General features: G+C 35.8%; 1 protein-coding gene across 1 annotated transcript; it reads right to left on the reverse strand.

Moving 5' to 3' along the window:
- Positions 1-10,174: 10,174 nt before the first annotated feature.
- LOC108369839 (uncharacterized) lies at positions 10,175-15,738 on the reverse strand. The gene is made up of 3 exons (XM_017625032.1): positions 15,490-15,738; positions 12,340-12,652; positions 10,175-12,276 (listed from the first exon to the last, which is right to left on the reverse strand). The coding sequence occupies exons 1-3, from the start codon at positions 15,619-15,621 to the stop codon at positions 10,265-10,267; spliced, it is 2,457 nt and encodes an 818-aa protein (XP_017480521.1). The 5' UTR covers positions 15,622-15,738; the 3' UTR covers positions 10,175-10,264.
- Between the last annotated feature and the right edge of the window lie 2,960 nt (positions 15,739-18,698).

Genomic DNA, 18,698 nt, shown 5'->3' on the forward strand with positions numbered 1-18,698 from the left:
AAGCGAGAGCTTAAAAGAGCTTTATACGGGGGTACGATGCTGCGATGTATGTAAAATTTATATATAGAAAGATTCAAAAGACAACTAACGATAAGTAATAATAATCATAACTTAACGGCCGCTCATTCTCCTTCGCGAATATGTTTTTTTTTTTGGTGGTTCATATTTTTATTCATCCCCAGTTTCTTAATGCTTATGTATCAGATAATTTATTCCAACTTTGTTTTGTTTTGCAATTTGTATATACGCATGCTTTCACTTTTTATGCATATTAATAAAGTAAATGTTTTTATATAACTACATGTAGTATTTCGTGCACTAACCAGTCACTGATGGGACTGCCGGAGTCATCTGACCGTACTTCTTCGAAAATGATGCCGGTAGCGCTATTAAGGTGAACGGTGCACGTTATTGTAACTTTTCATGAGCAGAATTAGATGGCATGGACTTTGGCATCGTGTGGAGGGTGCCACTTGCCACACAGCGCATGAAGCAATAGCCCTATTGCACACATTTGGGGACTTATTGAAGCACCCTATATATACATACATATTTCTAAAGGCCTTGACCAAGAGCATGATGATGGAGTTTGTTCGACGAATTTCCTATCTACATACATACTCGCAGGACATATCTACATTAGACTGCATCAATCCCCAAACAAAAAAAAATATTGGTACTGTTTTTCCACCGGAATTATAAAATCTATTATAGGAGGTATTTTCCAATTGGTCCAGCTCACGTAAATCCAAATATTTTCCCGAAAGATTTTGGTGGAAGTCTTAAAATATAATAGATTTTGTAATGCCGGCGGAAAAGCCGGAACTTTTTTTGGTGATGCAGTCTAATGTACATAGTATGTATGCACATAGCACAGTAATATTGAAGTGAGCTTAGTCAGTAGTATGTATGTATGTAAGTATTTTAAAGTGCGATGTAATAGCGATGCAATCGATCATTATTATGAAAAAAGATGATTTCGAAAGTCACTGCTCTTAGTTAGTTGGGTATGTATGTACATTAGACTGCATCACCAAAAAAAGTTGCAGTTTTTCCGCCGGGATTAATTTATTTATTCTATTTTAAGACGCCCACCAAAATATTTCGGAAAAATATAAAGATTTAAGTGAGCTGGACCGATTTGAAAATACCTCCAAAAATGAAGTTTTTTTATGAATAAAAATAGTTTCTTAAAGAACTTTTTGAAAAAAGTCCCCTCAGATGACAAATTAGATTAAGCTTAAAAAATCTGCATAAAAATATTTGAAAATCTTTTCAACGGAATCGTAAGAATGAGATTTTTGATGCTGTTTTTTTACTTTTTTCAAAGATTGGTTTACGAAAAACTTGAATAACTGGGCCAAAAATGTTCTGATTTAGACTTGTGGGATCTCAGTAGAAAGGTATTTTCACACTGTTTTTATTTCTAGCCAAAAAAACGTCATTCGTGTCCCATCTTGTTTTTTCGAATACCAACACATCTTAGTTCAACTTTGAATGATGTTCGTTCATCCTACCTTTCTCTTCTATCCTTTGAATGAGTTTGTTAGCAAAGAAATAAAAAGGGTGAGAAAATACCTTTCCAATGACACCTCTTAAGTCTAAATCGGAAGAGTTTAGGTGCAGTTATTCAAGTTTTTCCTATACCAATCTTTGAAAAAAGTTAAAAAACAGCATCTAAAATCTCATCAATACGATTCCGTTCAAAATTTTTTTTTAACTTTTTTTATGCAAATATTTTAAGCTTAAGGCGTTTTGTCATTTGAAGGGATTTTTTCAAACAAATCTTTAGGAAACTATTTTTATTCATAAAACACTCAATTTTTGGAGGTATTTTCAAATCGGTCCAGCTCACTTAAATCTTAATATTTTTCCGAAATATTTTGATGGACGTCTTAAAATATAATAGATTTTATAGTTCCAATGGAAAAATAGTACCGATTTTTTTTTTGTATGGGGAGTGATGCAGTCTAATGTACATACATATATTAGTGTGGTCAAAAAGAGTTAAAATGTTAAACTCTCACCCCATGGGATTTTTCTAAATGGATAAAAAGAATACTCGTATCGTAATTGTTTTTAACAAAAATCATAACGAGGGCTTATATTCATAACCATGTATCTACACTTGTTACAAAAATGAGATTCTGATATAAAGATCCACCTAAAACTTAACTGTCTCGGTGATATTAATGCTGACCTTGTATAACGCTTGACAGAAGATTTTACTATTAAATTGCAAGGTTAGAATTAACATCAATGATGTCAGGTAAGTCTCAGATGGGTTCTAACATCACAAAGTAGTTTTTGTGAAAATTGAATATCAATATTTTTCGATCGGTAAACTCTATTTCTCTTCAGCGACTTCCTATAATAATAGCCAATTGTTTATTTTGCCATTTTTTCTTATGGGCCCCTTGCATTTTTTGAGTTTCTTAGGGACTTTCAAGAATTCTCTACCATTTCTATGAAAAAGTATTTTTTCGTATAAGGTTATTATTCTTTTCCTTTTAGAAAAATCCTAGGGTGTGAGAGCTTAACAATTCAAACTTATTCCCCCCGTATATATTTTTGAACTACCCTTATGTTTATACGTACGACTATATTTGATGAATATGCGATGTGCTTCTACCAAAAGAAAGAGTTGTTACTACAAATGCAACAACACTTGTCTACGGCTAATCTACCAACCGTGTATTATTTTCTTTCTTTTGGTCATATTCCATATGTTGGATACTCTTTGCAAAGTGAGAATTACAATCGATGATGGGAGGAAGTGTTAGTAGTTGCATTTAGACTGTTATCCGATTACTTATAATGAAGTGACGATGATTTGCATTTCCTCTTTTTCTATAGGAAATAAAAGAACTGTTACTACCTTTGAGCACTCAAATATATATTACATAAAGCTGTATCAAATTGTAGCCAAATTTCCTTTTACAGCAAAAATTACGAACATCCCAAAAACTAAATAAATTTTTTTTTGCGAAATCCTGCCTTCTCTAAGGAATAAGAACGACAACTACGGTTACCAATGGCCCGAAACCCATCCTCATCTATCATCATTATTTATTACCAAAACGAAATCCCTGTAGGAACCGGTTCAGAGGTTTACTTGTCAAATTTTTATAACAACTCGTACTGATTTCCAGAGTCAGCCATTTCCTAAGATATCGCCAAAAAAAAAAACAACTAAATCGGGGAGAAAAAAGCATGTTTCTTCATAGGTTGAGCTTCATGTTGTGACTAGGTTCCTCAGTAAGAAAGGGAAAAATTACTTTCATAATATGTGGATAAGAAGTCGTGACTGGCATGCTTGTTGAACTCGGCTTAGGCTTAGGTTACAGCGCCAAATAAGAAGAAGAAATCGTGGGCTTGCGTGGATTCTTGCCCAAAAAAAGCAATTATTAAAGAGTAGCATAGTAGTAGTTGATTATGTTACGGCATTCAGACCTTAGTTGCGCGAGAATTACGCATGCCCCTCGAAACATCTGTTGGTCTTCGTCTGCAGTGCTGGTTGAACTCAGATACGGACATTTATGGGACGGCAGTTAGTAAAGACTGGGATTGTCTCGCGGTGAATATCCTTAAAGATCGGTCTGTACAACCTCGGATTCTGTGGTTGTCTAAAGTGTGTCTGGACCTCAACTGACGCTCTACCTGTTCACGTGTTTGCTGCGGTAGAATCTACGCAGGAAAAGCTTGCTGAGCATAAAATTATGCTTGTTTCCTGACGGGAAGCATCAAGACCTCGCTATGTATGTATGTATGTAGGTGGCGTTCAGGCAACATCAGAAAGCATCCAATTGCTATGTGTAGTACGATATTCCAACAGACCTGTAGCTTCGCTCGGTGATCTAACTTGATCAGCCTAGTTTATGATTCGACCGCCTTGCTACGGGTGCCTTAGAAACAACGTGCTCACGCAAGTTCTTGAACCTTGATCTCCAGTCAACGCGGGAGACTTTGCGGCTGCAAGAAAAGGTGCAGACCCGTGGAAGGAGTTCAAAGTTCCATAAACGACTGGGAGATTATTGAGTTGTAACGGGTGATTTTTTAAGAGCTTGATACCTTTTTTTAAAAAAAAAACGCATAAAATTTGCAAAATCTCATCAGTTCTTTATTTGAAACGTTAGATTGGTCCATGACATTTACTTTTTGAAGATAATTTCATTTAAATGTTGACCGCGGCTGCGTCTTAGGTGGTCCATTCGGAAAGTCCAATTTTGGGCAACTTNTAGTTGTCAATTTTACGAGAAAATACTGCCGGAAAAGCATTTACTGATGATGAAGAAGTAAAGTACACTGAGAAAAAGTACCTAGTTTAAATTCGAATTGATAATGTCGTGGCCTTGGAAGAACAAGCCTTATGTTTAAAGCACAAAACTACGTTGTTTGGAATCAAACGTTTGGGATATTTTTTTTTCTAATACCTATAAAAAAAATTCGCAGTTATTTTAATTAGAAGGTATCTGAAAATTAGCTGATCGCTTACTACTCGTATCAAATCTCCTGGTAATATCTAACATTCAAACATTCCCCCCAATCATCTTCCATTTATGGCTTTTCCTTATTCTTCTTTGTGTTTTCTGACCTTTAGCGGTAATCGAAATTAGTTCTATGTACATGGAAAAAAAAGTTCTATACTCCACTCATTCGTACGCCATATGTGACGTACGTTGAGCTTCCAGATACAATAGCTCAGAAGCGCATAATTGCCATCGCAATGCGCAAAACGTGCAGAGAAAACAGCCTCACTTTTTGCTGGCTTTTGGGTGAAGAGCTAGCAGCAGAAAATAAAGCAAAACTGAGGAGAAAAAACAACAACAAATTTACGGTAAAATCGCGGTCAAACCCCAACATTGGCTAACTAGCTGGCTGGCTGGCGGACTGGCAGCAAAAAGAAAGCATCAACAGCACCTCAAAGCCAGCTTCTTCATCTTTCACTGTCGCGGCCAACAATAAGAATGAGAATGAATAAAGCACAAACAAGTTTTGCAATGTACATAAAAAAAAATTTGGGCCTCTACAGCAGAATTTCTACATCGGCGAAGCGAATTGCGGATATACATACGCTGGTATATGTATGAGCTTGTGTGTCTATGAAGATGTGAAATCAAATTTCAGGTTAGCTTAAAAATTTCGCACAACTCCATGAGTGTTAAAAATATTTTAATTTCATTTAGGTATGGTGGAAAATTAAAGCATTCGTATAGGTTAAACATTATGAAAAGTTTTTTATATATTTAATACTTATTTTGGGATTTGGCGCGAAGTTTTTATTTGTGTTTTTAATTTCGCTACTTAGATAAAATATCAAGCAACTGGTTTTAATTTTCATCGCATTCTATTATACTTAATACGTTGTCAAAATATATATTCAGTTTGTTAGCTTTTAAGCAATTTGATATCAGCTACTTGTTTTTGTTAGCACAATTTTTTCTAAAATTAATTTATTATTCATGAACTGCTTACTGCCTTATTTAGTTTGCATTTAAATTCTTTTCTGGCAGTTTATAGCAAAAAATCGTTTGCGCATGCGTCACCAAATCACCACACACGTATTTCGAACATTCAGATTTTTTCGTCAATATTTGACATCAATGAGCTGCTGGCAGTTATGTATATTTTTTTTTTTATAATTTTCCACTATTGTACTCGCCTTAAAGTTTAAGAGCGAAATACACCACACAAGCGGTTTGACAAACCAAGCGAAATTTCCCTTTGCTTCAAGCCATTTGTGCTGTGTATGGGGGTGTTTGAAGGTTTGACAAACCGCCGTCAAACCTTCAAACACCCCCATACACAGCACAAATGGCTTGAAGCAAAGGGAAATTTCGCTTGGTTTGTCAAACCGCTTGTGTGGTGTATTTCGCTCTTTAGTCGCCAGCGAATTTTTTTTTATTTTTTTTATTTTTATCACAAAAACAAAGTTTATTTAAATTACGTTTCAATACACATTGATTCAAAAATTTTCATTTCACGCTTTTTATTTTCTCATTTTCTGCAAAAACTTGATTTGGCTTGACCGCCGTTTTGCCGTCGCATTTTTGTTTGATTTTGTTTACATCAATTCAAGATTTTTACCTGCTTCTACAAACACACTTCACAATACTCGTATCTTCAAATTTTTTTCTTGCCTAAACTACTTTTGTTTTTGTTGTTTTTTGTTTGCCATTCGACCAGCCAACGTTCACGTAAGACACGTCCGCACGCCACGATTCATTCTCAACAAATGTTGGTTGCTCCGGCACTGCAGCTGGTCTTAATTGCGCCGCTTCCAAGGTGCTCTTCAGTGTGGTGAGTTTCACCTGTATAAAGCGCGTCTTGAAAGCAGCTAAAATACTGGTTTAAATGTGCTCAAGTGTTGCTTGTTTTGTTTTTGTCAAAAGAAATTTTAGGCGCAGTGATTTAAAAAATTTCTACTCCAAATTATTTTAAAGCTAGAAGACTTAAACAGAACAAAAAATAAAAAAAAAAAATACATTAATTACATAAAGAAGACAAGTAGAGTACGCAAATTGTTTTCATTAGAAAATCCGCAGTGGGGGTTTTGGGGTTCGATAAATCTGAATTTGTACTTTATTTTTACCAAAAACGGTCGCTGGGTGCGCTTTGGTGCACAAAAACATGAAGAGATATTCTTTGGCAACATTGTTGAGAAACATAATTTGCACTTTCCATCATGTTCCCGGCTGGTTCGAAATGGTAACCGAGAACCAGTAGGACACAGGGGAAGAAGCAAAAATTATGCCACTGCTCACCAACTGCCATCTCAATAGCGAAACGCCGAGATGATCCAAATAGGGAAATACTGCATAATACTGAGCAAGCCATTCCTGATAAGCTGCAATCGACTCCGGTAGCCGAAGAGGCACGTGCTAGAAACGAAGTCTCCTCCTAGGCACTTCAGAAGGACTCTCTGTGAACTGAAGTTCGTGATTCAGTACCTAGTACGTTAATCACTGAACTCGACGATATATGTACATTGTACATTCAGGCACTTTTGATCGAAACAGCATGTCTGCTGAGCCTACCGTTAATTCAGCTTGACTACGACGATTGTAAGCTAAGCTTATCTAAGCAAGGCTAAGAACGTTTCAAAAATTACACTGTGCCAAACAAATTAAAAGAATGGGGTACGGCAAATATGAAAACAGAATAGCTCTAAAATATTGGACCACCTCCCTCCCGTTTTGTGCCTATTTAAACGTAACAATTTTTTTCTTTAGTGTATAGAAGTTTTCCTAATTTGGTTTCAAGTTGATCTTAAGTATTTGAAAAAATCTCGTATAAAAGTACATTTACCGTTAATTTTGTCTTTAAGAAGCTATAGTAAAATTTAATAGGCATATTTTTGTCCACTATTTCTCACCCGAGTGGGTCGCTTTGACCTTTGGTTGCGTCAAATTTAGTAGTAACGAAAATTTTTCTCCATCAGGTTGACCTATTGATCTGAAATTTGGTACGCACCTATAGTTCCGACGACAATATAATTATGCATATACAGTATCATTTGTAAATCCGATATGGCCATCGCTAAAAAGTGGCGGGTTACATATTTAGCCTAAACAAGGGTCAAAACTACCCAAACGGGTTAAAATATTCTACAAAAATATGCACTGGTAAATTTTATGCAGATCTTTAAAGAGAAGATTTTTGGTAAATTAACTTTTATAGGAGATTTTTTCAAATAATTAAGATCAACTTGAAGCCAAAAAAGAAAAATTTCCAAACACTGTAAAAAAGATTTGGAACGTTTCGATCCAAAACGGCAGTTCATCTAATATTCTGGGGGTCTACGTCTTGCATGATTACGACATACCCGATTTTTAATGCCAGTATATTCTGGAATAATAGCAAGTTTGATAATACATGATAAATCGGTTTATCAAGTCTGTGAGTTCCCGCCCATTTGCAATTTTGTTTTAATAGTCGTATGGCTGGGCACACTGCAATGACTTGATCGATATCTTTTTCTTTTCTAGACATTTTGGTATATGTATATCTATGCCATGTTGAACATCCTTTTGACCAACACTTTCACACCTTTTCACCAATTCGATTGCTAGTGGAATTTGGAAATGTACTCTTCACCATACATTGAGACCAGTATTTCTGCTCATCGCATATTTTTTTGTTTTCTTTCTAGAAACCAGTTAAAATATTGTTTAGAATGAGCATGTGAAGTGAATCAGCGGAAAACACGCGCTTTCGTTCGTTTTGCTATATCTCTCACATCATTATTCTTGTTGAGCTCTTTAAAAGATTTTAATCTAAATCAAAAGCCTACATTTAGGCAGAACATACTGTCGTCTCTACTACAGTCAGTGCAGCCATAGGTAGTGTAGGGCAAGTAAATGAATATCAGAGTAAGCACATATAACACATTTAAAAAACAAAAAAGTAAGTGCGCCTGGGCTACACTGAAGAAGTGAAACATACGTTACATACATATCTATTTTGTCTCATAACCAATAAACATACATATATATGTAAATACATACATACATCTGCATTTGCTTAAGGTTATATTTTTTGTATTTTTTTTTCTATCTAGATCCCTACCTGTACCCTCTTCGTTCTAATTACATTTATGTTATTCTGTTTTCCTTTATCTTCATTTATCAATAACAAATTCGATGAAAAATTCGATAAAAATGTCGATAGAAAATCGATAATAATATTGGTAGCAAAATTTATTAGAAACTCTATAAAACTATCGATAAAAATATCCATACAAAATCGCTAAAAATGTACATAACAAAATCGATAAATATCGATAGCAGAATCCATAAATATCGATAACAAAATCGATAAAAAATCGATAACAAAATCGATAAATGTATAAAAAATCGATAAATATCGACAACAAAATCGATAAATATCGATAACAAAATCGATAAACATATCGTTAGTCAAATCGATAAAAACAGCCATAACAAAGTCAATAAATATCGATAAATAACGGTAACCAAATCGATAAACATTGATAACAAAATCGATAAAAATGTCGAGAACAAAATCGATAAAAAATATCGCTAAAAAAAGTTAAAAATATCGCTATCAAAATAGGTACAAATATCGATTAAAAAATCGATAACAAATCGATAAAAATGTCGATAACAAAATGGATAAAAATATCGATTATTATATCGATAGGTTCCGAAAATAGCAATAGAAAAATTGGTAACAATATCGATAAAAAAATCTATAAAAATACCGATATAAAACTGATAGAAATATCGATTATTTTATCGATAAATTCCGAAAATATCGATAGCAAGATTGATAACAATATCGACAAAAATTTCTATAATTAATCGATAACATAATCGATCACAAAACCGACAAAATATCGATTATTATATCTATAAGACCCGAGAATCCCGAAAATCTCTAAAATCCCAAAATAGTTTCCAAATTGAGTCTCTGTGTCTCTCTCTATATCCTTTCCTCTTAAATTACCATTATTTTAATCTTTCTTCCCTTATCTTTATCTTTATCTTTACTTTTATCGGTATCCTCATCCTCCTCTTTGTCTTTACTTTCTCATTTTCTTCATCTACATATTTCCCTTCACCTTTGCCCTTACATAAATAAAGTGTTTAAATTTACCTTAGTCCCTATTTTTGCCTATATCTTTACGCATATTTGCTTTTATTGTTACTTTTGCCTTTATCCTTTTCCTTATATATGTACGTAGTCGCCTTTACCCTCATTCTTGTATTGGTCTTTATCTAAGTCTTATTTCTTAACCTTTATTAGCACGTTTTTGTTGAATTAATACCATTTGCATACACACAAGAAGCACTTGTTTCAGCCCCATTCATTTCCGTCGCACCATTTCTTTTGCATCATTTCCGTTACACCATTTCCGTGCGCAATTTCCGTTGAATTTGCCAATTTACTTCCAACCAACCAACCGCCGCTAAAGAAGTTTTACTTCAAAAACACACAAATTTTACTTTATTTAAACTTAACTATTTATTTCCATTTATTAACACGTCTAATAAATATTGCTGCATTAAATAAAATAATGTAAACTTTAACAAAAACAATTTCACTTAATAATTTAACAAGCAAAATACGAGTATATATGAACCAAAATCATAGATTTATTTATAAACACAAAAAATATATAATTATTTGTAGATCTCGAAGAAGTCGCCTATTTAAATATACTTACATGCACCTTCATTAGTAATATAAATATTCAGCACCAAAATTCAGCGCCTTGAACGTCTACCTTTCTCTTTCCCACCTACAACGCATCGTCTACTTGAAATTTGATTAGGTCCTCCACTGGGAAACGAAAAAGCGAAGCTGCCTGGGCCTCCGATGCCATTTGATCAACATCCGCTGACTCGTTGTATCGTTGAAATCGACTGCGTCCCTCAAAGCGTTCGTAATGCGTAGAGTTCTCCGCCCCATCCAATTTATTGCTTACCAAAGCAGCCGCATGTGGCTGATCTGTAACTTCCGCAGCCACTATAGGATGTTCAAAATCGACCAGACCTTCCGGATCTGAGCTGTCGCTACGCGAAACTGGTTGTTCTGGCGAATTAGTCGAATTGGAATTAGAATTGGAGTTGCGTGCTTGATGACGCGGCTCAATGGGCGACAGCGACTCGCGTTCCTCCATGATAATGTGACGATTTATATTTTGACCCGCATTATAGAAGGGATTATTCGATGTCGGCACTGCGAGTGCCTGTTGTTTTTGTTTTGGGAAAACATTTAAGTGTACCAAAATTTGATTTTGATTGGCTTTGGCGGCGGCACCGGCACCGGCGCCGGGACCGCTAGCGCTGGCACTCGAGGCGCTACTCATGTGGGACATATCGAGTGGCATAAAAGGTGTTTGAAATTGAGATTTCGACACATGGTCGGGGAAGGTCAATTGCATATTACTCGACTGCGACATATGCGGTTGTAGTTGGGGCTGCGCGGATGACGAAGGAAAGCGGAAAGGCATGAAAGCCGGTTGATCGTATGCATTATGGAAGCCATAGGCGGCGGTGGACGGAATCACTGGCATGTGGTAGTAGTCGAGAAAGGGATTGCGTACTAAATGAGGTCTGCGTGTAGACGGGGCAAGTTTGACTTCATCATAAGTGAAGGCAGCTGGCTTGAAATCTTTTGCAGGCGGTATCACTGGATAGATGTCTAGATTGACTTTGAAAGGCACGCGTGTCATTTTCCCTTTCTGCGCCTCACCGATATCCAACATTGGCTGATAGCTCGCCATGTAGGGTTCTGTGGCGAATGGTCGTTGATTGCTGAATTGTTGTAGCATTAGATTCGCGTTGGGGTTCAACTGTTTCTGTTTGTTCTTCTTCTTATTCTTCGAGCGATTCCCTTGCAATTGTTGCTGCAATGCCAGCAGATTTACGTCATTCGGCGATCGTGGCTTAAATGGATATATCTGATCCATAGCAATGCGCTGTTGATAGGCGGCCGCATGTGGCATCATACCCATCATAGGCGCCGGGAAGGGTTTCAACATTTGCATATTCATTGGCATTGGCATGGGTATGGTGAATTGCATCTGCTTTTTGTTGCGTTTGCCACGAAAGAAGTTCGCGATGCCGCTGGATTTGAGATTCTTGAAAGTGCCCGCAATGTGCAGTCCCGTGGGCATCATAACCATTGGGGGCACTTTGCTTGGACCACCGCCCAATTGCAGCTGATGGAGTATGTCTTGTATATTATGCACATCACCGCGCTCCTCGTCGGCACCCTGTGTGTTTTTGAATTCCTGCGGCAGCGGACCCTCGTGCGGAAAGTGAAACGGTTTCGGTTTCTCTTCATTTTTATATGTCGAGTTGAGCGGTATATCCATGTACTGCCGCCTGTGCAGCATCATCGATGGCTGGCGTGATGTGAGACGCGGTGGGCGTGGTATCTGATCACGCAGTTCACTTCGCACTGGCGTCATTGTGGACGAGCGTCGTGGCAGCTGTTCGTACAGATGCAACGATTGTCGCTGGCGTGTTTCGGCGATACTTGCGGCTGGCTGATAATCACCGTTGTCAATGGCGCTGGACTTTCCTTCAGCCATGCTGAACGGACCGACGCCGATGCCGCCGGCACCAACGAACGGTGGCGGTTGAGGTCGTCTCGCTTTCGTGCGCCATGTTCCATAAATGGGTTGCTCATACACCGAACTGCTGCTGCCAGCAGTCTCACCACCAACGCCGCCAACATCGGCACGCTCTAGTAAATATGCAGTTTCAGCGCGTTCGCTAGCGTGCAACTTTTCCTCTGGCTCGTAGTGTTGTTGTGGTTGTTGCTGTTGTTGTTGATGTTGTTGAGTGGTTTGTTGCTGGTGCTGTTGCTGCTGTTGTTGCTGGTGGTATTGTTGCAATTGTTGTTGTTGTTGCATGTGCGCTTGTGCACGCATCTCCTCTAAGCCGTCGATTTTGATGTGATTTGGTGTTCTGAGAGGCCGCGTACGCGGCTGTACGGCATGTGTTGTTGGCAACTCTGTGCGCAGCTGCACCTCTTGGCCATCAATCTGCACAACAGTGGGCAGTGTGGTGTCTGCGCTTGTGGGCATATAGCTCTGTATATTGCGGGTTCGCAATGCTGCTGATTGATTTTGATAATATTCCGCTGTGGATGCGACCTTCACTATCATCAGTGACATCTGCGAGCGGGAGAAAATAAGAACATCGAACAGAAAAAGTTTTTAGTCAAATTTAATTCGAAAATTTTAATCTGGCCGAGGCTGGATCAATAAAAAATATAGCCAAAATGCATAAATCTATTGAGGGTTGGCTACAGGTTCCTTTAAAAAAAAAGTTCTACTTCTCAATTTGGACCAAAAAAAAAATCTATTAAAAAACCACAAAAACATAAAATTAAAATCTGTGAAATAATGTCCTAAAGAATAAATTAAATAAAATAAATATATATATTTTTTATTCAACCAACACCAACACATATATATTTTTCTTTTTAAATCAGTAAAACATACAAATTAAAAGGATATGAAATTAACATCAGAAAAAAAATTTAAAAAAGAAGAAATAAATAAAGTATATGTATTCTAGAAACGAAATGAATTCAAAAGATTTTTTTTTTCAAACAGTAAGTTCTAAAAACAAAAAGAATATTAAACTAAAAAAAAACAAATAATTAAAAAAACAGAAAAAAATAAATCCGTAAATTTTAATTAAGTAAAACAAATATACATATATATATATTTTTCCTTTTAAAACAATAAAATATAAAAGTTATAAGAAAATGCAATTAACAAAAGAAAGAAAAAGAAGAATTAAATGAAAATTAAATGAGATTAAAAAAAATTCTTTTTAAACCATAAATTTTAAAAATTAGAAGAAACTTTAACTAAAAAAATAAAAAGATGAATTAAAGGAAGAAAGAGATTTTAATTTCCAAAAATTATATTAAATAAAAGAAATATATTTTTCCTTTTAAAGAAATAAAATATAAAAATTAAAAGAAACTAAATTAAAAAAGAAACAAATTTTAATTAAAAACAAAGAAAGCAATGTAAATTAACAAGTAATGTTTAGCAAAAAAAAACCTACTTAAAAAATATATATATATACATACATATTTCGTGATCCAATGATCGGATCTAAATCACATTAGTATGGGACCACCCCTGAGACACTACCTTTACGTTGCAAAAATAATTATCGAAATCGGTTGACGTGGTCCAAAGTTATGCGGTAACATATGTACTGACTGACTGTAACTGATAACCTCCTCCTTCTTTGGAAGTCGGTTAAAAAAGAGAGTTCCGCTGAACGAGAATTCGCACTCGGTTCTCTTGAATGGCACGCCTGTGATTTGCTCACTCGGTCAAAAGCGCTTTCTACATATCGATGGTCCTGTGCAATAACGACACAATTGAAAATTCAAGAAACAAAAACTCTAACGACTGTTAAGTGGCTCATGTGTGGCTTGCTTTAGCAGCCCTTACTGCTTACTTTAGTAAGGGATGGAAATGGATTAGACAATGATTTCAGACAAGAGCCACTTAACAGTAGTAACAGTTTTTGTTTTTTTTTTTTGAATTTTGAATTGTGTTTTTATTGCACGGGACCATCGATATTAAAATCGTGTATCATCACGAGTAGGGATTGAGAGAACTTTTTTTTCTGAGACTTTCCAGCTAGAATAACAAAAATCTTTCGAATTATTTTGCCATCTGTACTCCATTTGACTTTTTACTATCTTAGCGCCAGAATTGCCCTGTAAACTTCAAGTTGTGGGTTTTCAAATGCACCTATGAGTACTTAATGCTCGTATTTTCCTTTTCTACGAACCGTGCTTGTTCTTCTGACAAGCCCTATATGGTCAAAATTCCTCAAAGGGACTGCCGTAAAGCGATAATAGCTATGATAGGGGACAAGTATGGTGTACCGATGGATGAAAGATGGAAGGCGGGAGTACTGGGGAAGCCGTGCTTGCTTATGGACTCATACCCAACCCATATTCCAGGCGGAAGTCTTCACAAGCGAATTCTGTGTTCAAGAATTTCTTCAAAGAAGAACATACATGGCCAGAATAAATATTATGTCAGATAGCCAGGCAGCACTAAAGGTCTTAGACTCATTTAGTACGACATCAGTGCTTGTGGACAGTTTTAAAACTTCTCTGAACAGCCTAGGAACCCATAATAGAGTTACGCTGTGGTGGGTCCCTGTGCATAAAGGGTTTAAAGGCAACGAAAGGGCTGACTATCTAGCAAACCGTGGAGCCCAAATGCGCATGTATGGGCCCGAGCCTTTTTGCGATACATCTAAAAGATAAACTGCGGAGCTACTAGGAGCTGGGGAAAAATCTTAGATTGCTGCCCACTAGCGGAAGTCAAAGCCAATAAGACATCCGAGCGATTCCTTGAACTTAGCCAGGAGGGTCTTTGGACCTCCAGAGAGGACAGGCTGCCTGAGAGGACACTGCAAGTTAAAGTGCAATTTGAATAAAATGGGGCTTTCTGTATAAGCGGGCTGTAGCATATTCTATGTGATTGCTCACGTATGATGAATCGCAGACTGATACACCTTGGAGAACAATTATCTGCTCCATCCAAAATTTGGAACATGGCACCCTCCAATGTGCTTAATTTCTTAAATAGCTTAAGCTTCATTTAAAGTGCATAAATCTCAAGAGAAGTAAGTACTTATCTGAAATCCGCAGATAAAAAACTCATTGGTCTGTTATCAGTAAAGAAATGTGTAGCACAGGGATTTCAACGAACACATCAACGCATGCATTTTTTTTTTTATGCGTTTTTTATTAACCAAAGTTTTGTCGTATTTTAGCCCAGCTCTAAATATTGATTACTTTTAGCCTATTTGATATTTGCCTACTCGCAACGTTAATGCTTTCCAATAGTAAATTCATTAAGCTCATTAAAAGTCTCAAATCTCAAATCTAACGCCAATTGCTGCTTAAGAACTTTATCTTCAAAATTTTCATAATCGCTATACTTTCTCAACAGAGACTTACAAATATAATACACATGAGTAACATTCCGACGATCCACGTGAAAACGCCGACGTTCACAAAATTACGTTGCTTCAGCAATTCCTCTTTGAATGTATCCAATTTTGCATATGGTATGAGATCCTTGAAAAACATTTTCTCAATATCCTTTAAAACGACAACCGCACAACAACTCCACTGTGTGTTTGCAAGTAAATAGCTGCTACAATTAACGCCTCAACCGGATTGTAATTCACAGCCAAAATTGCACGACTTCTGATACATTGCGCACACAAAACACAACTGTGTGGAAAATAGCACCGAAAAAGTGTAAAGACTGTGGCGCAATGGCGATTAAAAGGAAAGTTCCACTAAATATCGAGTAAAGCTCGCGTTTTGATGCTTGGCTACACGCATCCATTCGACATAAATGCATAAGCAACTAGGTATGTAATAGATGTTTGTACATACATATATTTGCTTTTGTAAGTTTGTGCATAATCAAAGAGCGCTGAAGAGTAATAGCAGCTAAAGAAATTGTATTTAGTAGGTGTTGTTGCGAAGTAGCTAAGTACGTCCACATTTGTTCACGAATACAAAAAAATATCTACATGCACATATGTATGTACATACGTAAGTATGTATGTATTAAGTTCATAAATACTTAGATCCATAACATGATTTCATGATTAATCTCAAACAAACAAAAAAATGCAATAATTATTCGTACAAGTGACTACTCAATTACAACAAGAAAAAAGAAAAGCTAAGCAATTGGTTGCATGTTGCATTGCAGAGGATCGCATTTATTTATTTATTTCTTGTGGTATACTTGAAATCAAAATTAGAAACCGTAAAATTGCAGCAAGGCCCATTCGCACCAGCCACGTTTTTGACAATGAAAATGACGCTTGAACTAAATACAGCCATTTACTTACACTAAACAGTGAAAATTTTACACCCAAGGAACTGAAAGTGGTTGCGCATATTTATGTATGTAGATACACGTATGCATATCTAGGCATTAATGTTTGCGTACATACTATGTGACATACATATATGTATAGCAAAGTTAGGATGGCTCGCCAAAAAATTTGCTCCAATATCTTTGTGGCTTGGTAATGTTTTATTAGGGAACTAAGCAGAGACCGAATATAACCGTTAAAGATCTTTATTTTTAGATCATTGCAAAATCGTTATTTATATTTTTTTTGTTTTCGATCAAGAATAATCGTTAAATTAATTTTTTTAGTCAAATGTAATCGTTCTTTTGGACTTTTTATTTCTTTCAATCATTCTTAACCGATAGAATGGATACTGAGATTTTACGACCGATTTGAATCCTTTATGATCTAAAAAAATAAATCTCAAAATAACGTTTAAAAATTCACCTAAAAAACAAAAGTCCAAAAATAACGATTATTTCTAATCTAAAAAATTAAAAATCGTAAAATAACGGTTAAATTTGATCGGAAAAAAGATATCCAATGTTAATGGTTAAACTATGGTTTTTATTATTAAAATCATAAACGTTACGGTGCCTGGATTGAGGTCTTTCCTAACACTCCTAGCCTAAGATCGAGGCCACGCAATGATCGACCGAGCGGTGAGCGGCGTTTATTCCTAAGCGACGCCGCCAAATCATTCAGAAATGCCATTCACAGGCCGCTAATTTCGTGGCTACTTCTACAGTATATCATATGTTTTAATTTTAAGCCGCTCACCGCTTTACCGCTCATTGCATGGCCTCGGCCTAAGGAAAATGTTCCCTCATATCCAAGGAAAAGCCTTTGGTGGCGCACAGTGTAGAAAATCGACTTTTTGTGACAAAATATAATAAGGAGAGAAGATAGCGAAATAAATTTGACATTTTTTAAGGCTTTTGAGATGGAAAATTCTGGAAAGATAGCTCCGATGGATAAACAATTTACTTTGGAACACTAAAATTACTTTCAACAATTGGGGGGTTTAAATTTGTTGTTGTAACGGAAGGCCGCATTGATTAAAGCTTACCTTGACATTGAAATACAAGTTCCAGAAGTAATCTTTTATAGTTTCTTCCTTTTTTAACCCGAAAGAACTGCGAAAATATATAAGATTAAAGCTTATACAAAAAATTTTATTTCACACGGTTATCTGGTAAAAAAAAAAAATAAAGCAAAATTAAAACCCTAACATTTTTGGGGTTGTTTAAGGAATCAAAGTAATTTTCTTTTCAAAACGAGGACTATTTTCACCAAATTCTTCATGTCAAAAGCTATAAAAGGTGAACGGTAAATTTTTAATTTTTTCTGTAAATTTGAATAAGTCCAATTTTCATTGCTGGTGGCGGCCACTTGCCCTATGCGCACCTCCCCAAGTCTGGACCTGGTCATAGAAATACATTTGTATGTAAACATGTACTTCATAAACTTTAATACATAGAATATAAAGCACACCCTAATGCGTTTACATACATATACCTAAAACGCCAAGTATCTTTTACAGCACCAAAATTGACAGAAATGCACACAAACACCTACGGGATCTTCTTTCGTAAAACAAATTAGTATGTGTACTTATTACTGTTTTTCTCACTTAAGTTTTAGTAAAATAATATTTAAACTTTGTTTGTATGTAAAACATGCACAGTTATAACTAATTTAAAAAAATGAGTTAAGTGGTTGTACCGACTTATACATGAAAATATGTATTGCAAGCACACAAGAAAGTTCACTTGAAATAATAGTAAGTATGTGCTCGTGAAATTCCAAAAAAAAATTCACCGGAAATTATTTGCGAACATCAAATATTTTCATATTTGCCGGAACTAAATTTAAATGTGTTTATTTGAAAGCACTGAAATATAGTTAGATATTTGATTGTTGTTGAGGGCGTAAACCAATGGTTCGATGACTGCAATTGCTATTTTAAAAAATGTGAAGGCAAACCTGCACACATTACCTGTTTTTCATAAAAGCTAACGGGCCATTGTACAAAAATTAATAAGGGGAAGCGGAAATCCTAATTGAAGATATTCAGATATCAATCAATATTAAATCGTCACTGAATCTTTCGAGAGTTTTATTTGTGCTGAATATGGATATGTTGCAATGGTTTTCATGAAAGAAGTACATTCGCAAGTTTGCTATTGCAATTGCTATTAAAAAAAATCCAAATAATTTTTGGATTTTGGCCAGATCATTGATCGAATCTGGCTAATTTATTTAATGGTTTTTATTTTTAAATAAAAT

The sequence above is a fragment of the Rhagoletis zephyria genome, unplaced genomic scaffold (assembly GCF_001687245.7).
Source record: "Rhagoletis zephyria isolate East Lansing unplaced genomic scaffold, Rhagoletis_zephyria_1.1 Rzeph_scaffold_03876, whole genome shotgun sequence".
Lineage (NCBI taxonomy): Eukaryota > Metazoa > Arthropoda > Insecta > Diptera > Tephritidae > Rhagoletis > Rhagoletis zephyria.